The 12,206-nt window shown below is 38.8% G+C and overlaps 1 protein-coding gene across 3 annotated transcripts in view; it reads left to right on the top strand.

Moving 5' to 3' along the window:
- Window positions 1–317: 317 nt before the first annotated feature.
- LOC110966579 (adaptor related protein complex 3 subunit beta 2) overlaps window positions 318–12,206 on the top strand; it is a 74,683-nt gene continuing 62,794 nt past the window's right edge. For 2 of the 3 annotated variants that reach the window (XM_022215997.2, XM_051951768.1), the window contains exon 1: window positions 318–567. In XM_022215997.2, the coding sequence (XP_022071689.1) occupies window positions 455–567 (113 nt within the window). In that variant the 5' untranslated portion in view covers window positions 318–454. The remainder of the gene's footprint in view (window positions 568–12,206) is intronic. The other variant, XM_022215998.2, reaches the window with a different exon arrangement.

Genomic DNA, 12,206 nt, shown 5'->3' with positions numbered 1-12,206 from the left:
TTTAAAAAAAAAAAGATAAAATAAGACAGGAAAATTCCAAACACAGCTTTTGTTTTCTTTTTTGTTTTGTTTTGTTTTCTTTTTTGCAATGTATGGGTGGGTGTAAAATATAAATAAAGGAAAATGGAGTACTTACCAAAATTTAAGTAGTTAAATAAATGTACTTTGCTTTCAGGTAAAAAAAAAAAATCATTGTAAACGTAGTGAAGGAACCTTGAGGGGACCTCTGTGTTTAAGGACTACAAACATGGCTGCGCACATCCATGACAACAATCTCTGCCAGTCACGTGACCGCAGCATCACCACCACCGTCGCCCGGAGATAAGGTCTGTGTGTGCGCCTTTAAGAGCTGCATATCCTGCTGCCTCCTGCACTAAATCTCCATCGCTGCTCTGTGAGGGCGAGAGGAAAAAAAACACACACAGAGAGAGAAAAGACAGCGAAAGCCTCGGTGATGTCGGCCAGCTCTGCTTTCAACGATGAGAAGGGAGGCTCGTCCAGCGTCGGGGAGCCTGAATATGGTCACGATCCGGCGAGCGGAGGGATTTTCTCCTCCGACTACAAAAGGTACGAAGCCACCTGGCTCGGTGCTGCTTTTTTTTGTTTTGTCATATTGTGAGGGGCAGTTTACAGGGGGGAGGTGCGGTTTACTGCCTGGTAGGATGTATAGAAAGTGTATTTGAATGCCAGTGGACGGAGAGCTGTTTGAAAGCAGAGCAGAGTGAACTTTGTTTGCTGGCAGGCCCGTGATTGAAGCGGCGTCGTGAATCCGTGGCCGTGACTAGTCCGCTGTGGAGGGCCGCTAATGCTTCTGCTAGCATGTAGTCCGATACATGTTCGTTTCCTCATGTCTGTGTGAAGCAGCGGGGCTCTGGTGTTTTCTGTGTACGCCTTAGAGAGGGTAGATGTGGGCGGCCTGTCAGAGGGGATGGCAGGCCTCAGCTCCGGCTTCAGCACCACCCTGCTGGACAGCGGCAGCAGCAAGCACTCCGGATCAGTCATGACCTTATTCTGGAAGACTCCTCTCTGTCTCAGGATGTCCTTGTTCCCATTCAGGGGAACAGGTCTGTCCTTTTTAGTTACATATGTGCTGCTCAGTGGCCAGACAAGCACAGTAACAATACCAACACAATAGTAATAAAAAATAGCATTGTATTTGACAACTTTTTGACATTACTGCTTATTATGCTTAATTTTTCTGCATTAATTTATTATCAAGGTCAGGAAAAAGTTAAAAATACCAGACATAAGTTCTAACAGTGAAAACTTGGCTCAGTGGAAATCTAGAGTGGTGTGGTGCTCAGAATTATTCCACACAATAATTACAATAATTTCTAGATCTTGTCAAGTTGTTTTGATCATAAAGTAAATGCTATATTGCTCAGTTCCAGATATCTGTGACGACATGTTTTATACCTTTTGTAGATACGCTGTGATCTGAAAGTTGTAATGTGTAAATGATAAAATGAGGCATAATATTGTTGAAACTGAACTTATTTTTCTCAAGAAATTTCAGTTTGTTCATAATGTTTTGGAAAAAGATAGTCCGTTAACTGTGAACATGTTCAGAATATGCTTTTCTGCAAAGGGAAATATTTGGAGCTGCGGTTATATATAGGTTATTATGCTGTGATTTAAATGGTTTGGCCCACTTGAGATCAAATTAGGTCGTATGTGGCCCCTAAACTAAAATGAGTTTGACACCCCTGTGTTCAACAATACATCTTAAGTGAGGTTATCAGGCAGCACCATGGCTGAGTATTTCCAACTTAAAACTGCAGAGTCTCAGAATTACAGATTTTATATGTAACACACCCACAGAACTATTTCTTTATTGTCACTTATTCTGAATTGATTTCTAGTAAGCCTGCATGATATTGAAAGAAAGTGACATTGTGATTTGGTTCTGCGGTTGTTCTGTGACGTACATTACCCTTCAAAAGTTTGGGGTCCTCCAGACAATTTCAAGTTTTCTGTGAAAACTCAAACTTCTATTCATGTGCTAACACAATTGCACAAGGGTTTTCTAATCATCAATTAGCCTTTCAAAACCATTAGCTACCACAATGTAGCATTAGAACACAGGAGTGATGGTTGCTGGAAATGTTCCTCTGTACCTCTATGTAGATGTTCCATTAAAAATCAGCCGTCTCCAGCTAGAATAGTCATTTAACACATTAACAATATCTATGCTGTATTTCTGATTCATTTAGTGTTATCTTCACTGAAAAAAACGTAATGTCCAGCTCCACTATCCTATCTAATGAACATGAAACTGCCAAAACAGAAACACTGAATTAAATATATTTCAAAGCATATACGCCAGAGCCCACTAGAGTAGTTTTCTTTAATCTAAGTGACTTGCTGTGGATGAGCAAGATATAGGAATTCATTGCTGTTATGACTTATTAGTGTTTGTGGCTCATAAAAGGGATATTTTTAGGATTTGTGAGCCTTTCCAACCGGCAGGTCTCTGTACTGGGACCAGACTGCACCTCTTATTAAAATGCAGCCTACAACTGTTTGTAGAAGGTTTCCAAGCATGACAGCATAGTATTACTATGACTAAAATGTGTGTAGAATTGTTATGTGTAATTTATGATGCATCAAATGTGGTTAAATAGTATAGTATAGGTGTCTCTGACTGACTGCAGTAAGGCCGTTATTTACTTTCCAAGTTAAGTGTGATTAAGCAGACTTAAAGATTTTCAAATCTCACTCTTGGCTGTGATGATGACAGAAAGAATTCACAATTGTCTCAAGTGTTTCTTGTTTGCATAGCCCAGTGGAGCTCTCTATGACCTTAGAATCATGGACCTATTACTGACTGAATTCCGGGATGTTTTTGGGTGGAAAGCTCAAAACACAGCTTAAAGCTTAAGATATATCCATAATAGACTATTAGAGGAGAGTTGCAGAAGACAGTATATAGATTATCATCAAGCTGAACCCCACTTTGTTTATTGATAAGTTTGTGTACAGAATATTAGGATATAAAACAAATTCTGGTGAGCATCTGAGAAAGTCTGAATGAATGCTTGTCTCAAAAAATACTTGATTTTTTTTTTCTTGCTGGTTGTTTTTATTGCAACATGATGGCATTAGGGATCCCACATGAGGCAATAATTGGCTGTCTGTTCTTTTATTGGAGCAGCTAATGCACACAAACCGCTGAAGAGGCTGTTTTAGTGGATCCGTTATTTTCACATCAGATATTTGGACATGGCTTTTCAAAGTAGGCATCATTTTATTATTTACACTGGTGTGTCTCTTGTGAAAATATATCAGGAGAGATAGCTAGTGTTTGTTGTACAGTTTAATTTGTTTACGCATAGACACCTACGTGTCATTCACATGCATGAAATGCCTTCCACAGTTGCTCTGGTTTATTCAGCAATTCTGAAAGATTAAACAAAGGGCCATCTGATTTGTTTGGTTTTTTTTACAACTAGTACCAATAGAATTTTTTGTAGTCAAGTGCACTAAAAGCCAATATTTTGAAGTAATCTACAAGACGTGCATAAAAATGAACACTATGGTATCAAAATTAAAACAAAAACTACAATGTAAAACTGTATTGGAAGGTCTTTGATTAAATATGTTTTCTATATGTGTTATTAAAGTGCAACTCTCATTATTTATCCTTCAGTATTGATAGGCTATTATTCATGACATGTAACCAGTCACATAGAGCTGTGGGCGGGACATTAATTGAGACAACAGAATGACTACAAATAGATAAAGGAGGCTGCATCAGAGCAAAGTAATGCATTTTTTTAGTTATTTATGCTACTTCAAATCAGATTCAAAACTTCTGACACTCATAATCGCAGAAATGTTGATATCAGATTCAACCAGGCTGACAATTGGGTGACCCCCAGTTTAGACCGCACTTTGGTTAGAATAGTTATTTTTCCCAGAGAAAAACTTCGCTTGTAACAGTAGGAAAAACACAGGTGTACCTGTAATATCTTCATGTTCAGGAAGTTTTGATGCAAGTGTGACATAGCTTTTACAAATTTCCAGAAAATCCACCCAAAATACTCTCATCAAACCTTGTAGAAATCTTGGTAAATAAATGCAGTTCTGTTGACATTAATTTGAGAAAATCTGTTTTTTTGATCGGTCGCCGTTTGTCTCTTTATGGGAGCAGAAGCGTGAGTGTCAAATAGATTCTAAAGCTCAGTTTTCTTGAACAAATTTTGCTTTCTTTGTTTCTTGTTTCCAGTAGTTTCGTATGTTTTTGTTGGCTTAACCTGTGCCTGCTGTTTTTTTGCTAAAGCTTGTGTACCTTTATACCAGCCTCAGTCACTGAAGTTTGACTTTTGTTTCCGTAACCTTCCTCCTGCATTACATCTGGGCCCTCTGACATCCCATAGAACAGCACATTAGGGCTGGACCCGAATATCCGCATATTCGTTTGCTACGGTGGTATCTGGATATTAATTTTAGTATCCGGATATTAATTTCACCCCCTTCATGAACTGAAACAGCGTCATGCATTTCAGGCTGAACGTTGACAGCTGAAGCAGAGGGGAGCGCAGCCTCAATCAGAACTGCTGCTGGAGACTCCTGTGCACCTCGATTATCTGGTATGGCAGGGCTCTGATGCCTCATAAGCAGCAGGAACACTGTCGTTCCTGCCAGCGTCATCTTGAGGGGAGGTGGCTTCATCAGAGGCTTCATGATTCCAACAAGCAGCAGGAACATTCTCAACACCTGAGCGGCCGGCAGTGGAGTCTGCGTTTGCTGAGGCGTCACCTTCCTCTGGTGTTGCCACTGGAGAGACACTCACAGAGCAGTCCATGTCACTGGATGAAGAATGACAAGTGAATGAGTAGAGATTGAACAAACCGATCTGTTGAACATTTCATCCAATATACCATCCAGCATCCATCACTTACTGAAAGATGCCATCATCATAGTCATCGTTGCTAAGGGTCACAAAAGAGTGCTTCAGCACATCGGTTGGTGAGATCCGTTAGTGAGGATTCGGATTCAGCATCTTCAGCAGGAGGTTGACAAACTTCCGTTTGTCGTCACAGGTGTCAACATCTGGATACAGCTGCATTTGAAAGGTTGTTCAAAACAGCACAGACATTTTAAATCAGCATTTCCATGTTGAGACCGTCAAGGAGCTCCTACCGTCACCAGCTCAGGCAGACTTTTGAACCGTGTAGAGTAGTGACTCAAAATCTGAGGCGGGACACTGGTCGTGGCTTCATACTCAGGTGTCTGGAAAACAAGAGAATGTATTTGATGTTAAAAACAAGTCCAGGAATGTTTCCAAATGTGAAGGAAATGTGTTTAGGACAGGCGGTCATACCTTCAGTGTCCATTCTGTGCTTGCACTAGGGAAAATTTGTCTCTGGCCACTGTGGTTAAAGTGCTAGAATTTTGTTTAGCCACACTTTTTCAGTATCTGTACTGCGGTGCACAAAATTAAAAAATTTTTGTCCTTTTCCTGCATTCTGAGGCCAAAAATTATGTTCAATATTGCTTCCGTTTATTTCAACATTTTAATTAAAAGTTACTCACACAATTTGCATCTGGACTATTTTTATTTTTAATATGAAATATGCACAACAATTCCTGTAAAAAGAAAAATATCAATCATGTCACTTAACAAAATACATACTCATTCAATACTTTAAGACCAGAAAGTACTGAATCTTACTTTCCTGTCAAGATTCATGAACAAAGCTAATGAGATTCATCCAAACAAAAATATTTTGCCATAGACTGGCTTTCTTCTGAAACTACAAAGTATCACTGGAAAGTACTCTGTCATTAAATTATCCCTCAGACTAGAAATTACCAATTTGTATTACAAAATAATGCAAACTAGAAAAGCCTTTGATTAAACAGTCACTATGTGATATTGCAATTATTTATTACTTTGAACATTTTCCAGCCACTGACAGATCCATGGGTAACTCTTCATCTTTTGGTCCAACAGCCTTGGTTGCTTCTGCTGTAGCCACAGCCAGCTGTTGCACCAGGGCTTCACCCCTGGCACACAGGGCCTCCATAGCCTTCGATTGCCCTCTCCTTGTTGTACGCCTTCCCGGGGTTAGTCCAAATCATTTTTTCTGATTGGCTGAGAGGAGACATGTGACAGTGTGCATCTATTATGATCAGAAGCATCCGTGTCGTTCTGGTTATACTCAGTAGCGCTCTTCAGTAAAGGAGACGCGGTTTGTCATTTTCTTTGATTATCACTTGGCAAATTACAAAAAAGTTGTAAGTTAACCCTTTTTTCACATTTAGGCAAAATTAGCTTCGCCACCGTGGCTAAACATGCTAAAAAATGGCTTCGCCATCCTGAGGAAGCTTTGCCTATGGCGGAGTGATGAATGGCTAGCGCAAGCACAGCCATTTTGTGTGCGTTTGTAAAGTAGAGCTGAGTGTTGATGGCTTCAGTCAGTGATTACAGTGACTTCCTGCACAGTTCTACACATTCATGATTGTTGGGGACATCACATGAGATCAGTCAAAGAGGAGAGTCTTCGAACCCAGCTGTATCCAAAAGGCTGCATGACAGAGCTGCTCAAACCTGCATTGGGGACCAGCCCCTGTACATGGGCTGCCCACTTAACCTGCTGAGCTATCCAGGCACCCTGTGTTAAACTTACTGAGTTTTAGTTGCACTTCTCTAGATTGTACTTAAAAGATTAACTGAAGCATTTTGAAATATGCCTTCTCAGAGAAATCCTAGTATTTAGTTGTGTTTTGACAGCATTTGGAGGTGTTGTGTTTTAGGGTCAGCCAGCTATGCCCAAAAGCAGCTGTTTTTTACTCAAAAGTAGACATTCATTGAGTACAAAATTTAAGATGCATTTTACTTTTTGGTTGTATAACAGTGACATTACTCTAAATTTAAGACCACCTTGCCCTTGAAACAAGATTAAAAAGTGTGATTTAAGCATTTTAAGTTATCCGTCCACATACAGTTGGTTGAAAATACATTTGTTGTAAATATGACCATGGTTCTTACTCCCTCATTTATAAAAAAACTACATCATGTAAACAAGTATAGTATTTAAATCAGCAATTTATTTTCGAATTTGCATGCAACAAATTAGCAAACTTGACTTGGTAAGGTTTTGAATTTTTTGCAGTCTAACAGTACATGTTAACAATGGGATGAAATGTGGGAGACTAAGACTGAGGATCTACCGCTCTGTTGGGTCGCTGGGAGTCAGTGGTGGCCTTCTTGAAGATCTTGATGGCAACGTTTTTCTTGGTACCCATCACTCTGCACTGAGCAATGTCACAAAAGTTGCAGCGATACTTGAAGTCCCCAAACCAGTAATCGGTGATCCGGCCTGAAAACACGTTCCAGGGATTGAAATATGACCTGCCAAGGCCTGATAAACAAAGAAAAAAAAAATGTTTGACATCAGGGACAAACAACTACTGATTATTTCTGGACCATATAGATGATCACCCATCAGAATATCACAAATATAACAGTGATTAATAAAAACAGATTCAAAGTACAACTGCTGCTATGTTTTTAGTCAAACATAGTCTAAGGTCTGTTATTTTCAGACTGCCTGACTGAGTTGATCCACAGCTGGAGTCTTTGTTTCTACTTTGATTTTGTGTTCAGTCTAGGTGGTGATAAATCGAATTAATTCGATTAGGGTCATGCGGGGCTATTCTGGCCCCTGCTGCATGAAATGGGCTACTGGGACTATGTGCATGCCTGAACTAGATTCCTTTAAGTTATCATATTACAGGATACACAGGGGAAAAGATGCCAGTACTTTACTGGGGAAATCCCCTGTGACAGTCCCAGTAGCCCATTTCATGCAGCAGGGACCAGAATAGCCCCAGGGCCAGAATAGCACCGCATTACCCTAATTCAATTAATTCACATTTTTAAAACCTGACAATTAGAAAATTTGCCAAATCATAAAATTGAGGTGAGCTTAAATATATAACAATACAGATTCTTCTTCTGCCTTTCACGACTTGTGCACTGGCGTTTGCTTCCACCTCTCATCTCCTTCCACCAAAACACTCGCACCCTCATCATGGCAGACAAAACAGCAGACAAAGAGTTGGTCGCGAGAAAAGGGCCTCATGTTATATCGATTATATGGAAGTGGTTCGGCTTTGACAAGACTGACAGAGCAAACTCCAGTCATGTGCAAGGTTTGCAAACGTACTGTAAAAAAGAAGAGTAGCAGCACAATTAACCTCTTTCAGCACAGGCATCCTAAAGAATGGGAAGAGTCAGCAGCTTTGGGAGTGCAGCATGGCTAGCACTAGCCATAGCAAACAGACCAAAGAAACAAGAAAAAAAAAAAATCAATTAAAATCATAATTGTCCAAGATGACAAAAAAAAAAAAAAAATTAAGATTTTATTTTTTGGTCATATCACCCAACCTTACTTCAGTCTGATCTTCAACTTTGCTGGGATTTATTTATGTCAATCAATTTGTACTTTGTGCTGATTTTTGTTAAATATAATCAACTAAAGGATAAGTTAAAATGTGGATCAGAGTGCTGCTGCCATGAAGTGGGAGTGTGAACCCAAGCAGCAGGCAGAGGGGTAAATAAGGAAAAGGATTCAATGAAATTAAATGAAACAATACTCAAAAGGAGGACTTCAGGAAACTTAACTAAAGTAACTAACTAAGGGTGGACCATACGGCCTGGGTAAAAAAAAACTATAAATAAAATAGAACTAAATTAACAAAGACGAGCCAGATGACCAAGGTGAAAACTAAGAAAAGATAAACTAACGGAAAGGGTGGCTTACGGAGTCCAGTGTCTGAGTCCAGTGAGGGAATGAGACGATGGCAGGAAAAACCAGCTAAGAAGGCCAAACAGGGGAAACAGAGTCCGAGAAGCGGCGTGCAGGCAAAGCTGAATGGATTGCAGAATATGGCAGAGTGCATCATGGGCAGGGTAGATGATCCAATGAACCAGCAGAGAACTGAGCTGGGAGTCAGGCTTAAATGCTGCACTGATTGTCATTTCTGCCACCTGTGCTCTCCACACAGCCGCTCGTCATTACCCTGATGAGCCAGTTCCTTGGAAACAGAGGGGTGTGACAGCTGCTGTCTAGGTTACATTTCACTATGCAAAAGCCTGTTGCACACAAACAAGCTTATCCTTAGCTTAAGCAACAATTTCATATTAGTTACTACACCTAACAGTCGGTAATGACCACTTATGAACACATATTTCAATATATTACAGCATTTCCAGGTAAATCCAAGTATTTTCCGCTGTCTGTTATGTGAGATCATGTTGGGGTTTTAGTTTCTTACCTGGTTGATTTGAGGATCCTGACAGCCGCAGATTTTGGTTATTGCGGGTCGAAACAGACATGTTTAAATGTACAGCTGAGTGAAATCAAATCACTTGAAGAGTAGATCAACGGTAGTTGCGTGTCTTCAGTGTGAACAGATGATGACTTCTGACAAGTTTCTGCTGGTAAATGTTGTACCTTCATTCCATCCAGAGATGCCACACAGGAATTTATGAATGTGGACCAATAACAATGTTTACAGTGAAAAAAAAATAAAAATTTTAGCTGACAGCAATAAGAGAAATGAATTTTGACTCTGGAACATACTATAAACACTTAGAAAAACAGACAATTTGGGTTTCAGGATCATAATAAACACAGATCAAAACTTGTAATGAAAGACTCAAATATCTGTCATTCACAGTTGTCTGTAAGGAAAGTGCATTCCTTCCTTTATCTCTCTGAAGCAAATCACTGTTCATCACTGATTTCATTTGCTTTTGATTTAAAGCAGGTTTTTAATTTGTTTCATACTTTTCCAAGTCGTGCTTCAATTCTGGGATACATCATTTGATAAATAGAGCATATTTTTAGTGTTACATTTCAATGCCCCTTCAGAAAACTACTATGAGACATGACAAAGAAGGATCTTAAATTCCACCTATCAGAGCACTGCCTGACTGAGTTGATCCTCAGCTCTGTGTATATAATTCTCTGTCTTCAAAATTCAGTGCGACAATACCAATGACTATATAATATATTTTCATTCATAACATTATGTTTAATGCCTCTGTACTATTACTACTGCTAGTATGTAGCATATGGGCGATCATGTTTTGTCAGTCAGCGTAGATGGATAGATAGAGGGTAAGGTAACAGAGACATTGTTTGGTTTCATAACAGCATACGTGTTGACTTTTATTAAATGTTACTTAACAAAGACAAGCTGTAGGTGTACCTGAGAAGAGCAAGCTACCTGTTATATGAAACTAAACTCCAGTTCAAGTCGATCTGTTCAGTTCACTGGTTGGAGCAGAATATCAGAGCAACTCAAACGACTCCATTGCTAGATGATGCAAGCCAGCTTAATCATTTCTGGTTCATTGTTGTCTTTGTATATTTTAATACTGTAAAATGCAAGATAATCCACTTTAAATGTAATTAATAAAAAGACAAGTCAGCTTGTATTAATTTATATGAATATCCTCCCGTCCTTTAGTGGCAGCCTTACACTGACATTTCTCTATGTCAGTGCACCCACAGAAAGGTTTCATTGTCATCAGCTGTCACATGTATTCACATGTAGAAATATTTTACCTGTGTACCATAACCAACCTGAAACTACAGCGCCCCTGAACATTATGGAATCCAATTTAACCCCAGATGATACGCCTTTCCACCTGAGCCAGAATAAAACACTTAGAAGTGATAATACATGTAGCTATAAACTGTAAATATTCATAAAACTAGCTGGATGTGAACATACTGTCATGCATTGCTTGGAGAAGTCTTATATTTTGTCATATTATTGTTTACCACAGTGTTTTTCCTATAGTACAACAAGTGTGTGCTGTGAAGAACACCTGCACACAGAGCACTGCAGGGAGCGATGTGTGGTTGCTAAACTACATGTACCAGTAACAGCAATCACAGCTGTAAGTCACTGAAAGGTGAAACAGAGAACAGCAGAAGTGGCAACGAAACATAGTTTGAAGACTCCCACTCAGTTTTATATTTGCTCTTCTTGTAGACATGATAATTGTGAGAATAGCTGTTTGATTTTACTTATAAAGAATATTATATGTCACCTGTTGGAATATATTCTATAAACCAAGAAAAAATCTATGAAAATGTACTCAGGCCATCAATGTCAAGGTAGCAATAATCCTCTTGACTGCCTAAATCAAGTCGCTGCTCTAAACAGTGCTTCATGAAGTCATGTTTGAAAAAAATCTTTACCACCAACTTTTGCAGTTGTCTCCTGTTAACAGTTCATTTTACAACGCGTTAGATTTTACAGTTGTAATCCTATTTTGTAAACACAGCACACTACTGTTAGGATTTGGCTGGTTTTTCACAGTAATCTATCACAGTCCATATATATGTGCGTGTTTTTCTAATACTGACAGCTTGTTCTTGACGGTCCTCCCTTTATCAAACTTTCCCCCTGGGCAGATCTTTATTTTGTTGTTTGGTTTGTATGAGTGGCATTCTGAAACAACTTTTAAAGATTTCTGTTCATGAATTTCAGCTACTGTATGTACAGTTTTGGGCCATTCCACACCAACTCACCCACCGTCCCCGTTCATATTAAATGAAATTATTAAACAATTCATGGGCCTTGCAATAATACTGAGCATCAACCCTACTCTGTACCTTTTCAGGTATGATTTTAAGGTTTGCAATTTCTTTCAAACTTCAGTAATTGCTAATGTTGGATAATTTACAACTAAAATACTTGTTGCTGAATGTTTTATGGTAATTTTTACCTCGAAGAGAGAATCTTCAGTTTTCAAAAATTAACATTGCCGCTAGTTTCCACTGTCTTGCAGTCCGTTTATGATTCCTTGTAGTATTAATACAGTTCTATCGTTTTATCATATCGTAACTTCAAGTTTTTTTGGTCTTGGAAAGAAATCTGACTGTTACAGATCTGACTAAATATTGCTTCAGAGCTGTAAATTCAACAGTTTCAGGTATTTTAAAATGTATATTTTCTAAAGAATTATTTTAAATTTCTTTACTTTTGTAATTGTATAGTGCTATTATCCTTTCCAGATATATGCCACTTGACAGATGTTCTATCAATCCTTTATTGTTTCCTATATTTTTGAAAATAGCTACTTCTAGCTACTCTAATATTACATTCAGTGGTTTTATTTCATAGGTAGATATTTGTACACCTGTGAAATGTTGAAGACGGCAGGTCTGACATTA

Source organism: Acanthochromis polyacanthus, chromosome 8 (assembly GCF_021347895.1).
Source record: "Acanthochromis polyacanthus isolate Apoly-LR-REF ecotype Palm Island chromosome 8, KAUST_Apoly_ChrSc, whole genome shotgun sequence".
NCBI lineage: Eukaryota > Metazoa > Chordata > Actinopteri > Pomacentridae > Acanthochromis > Acanthochromis polyacanthus.
This window is presented reverse-complemented; position numbering and strand designations above follow the sequence as displayed.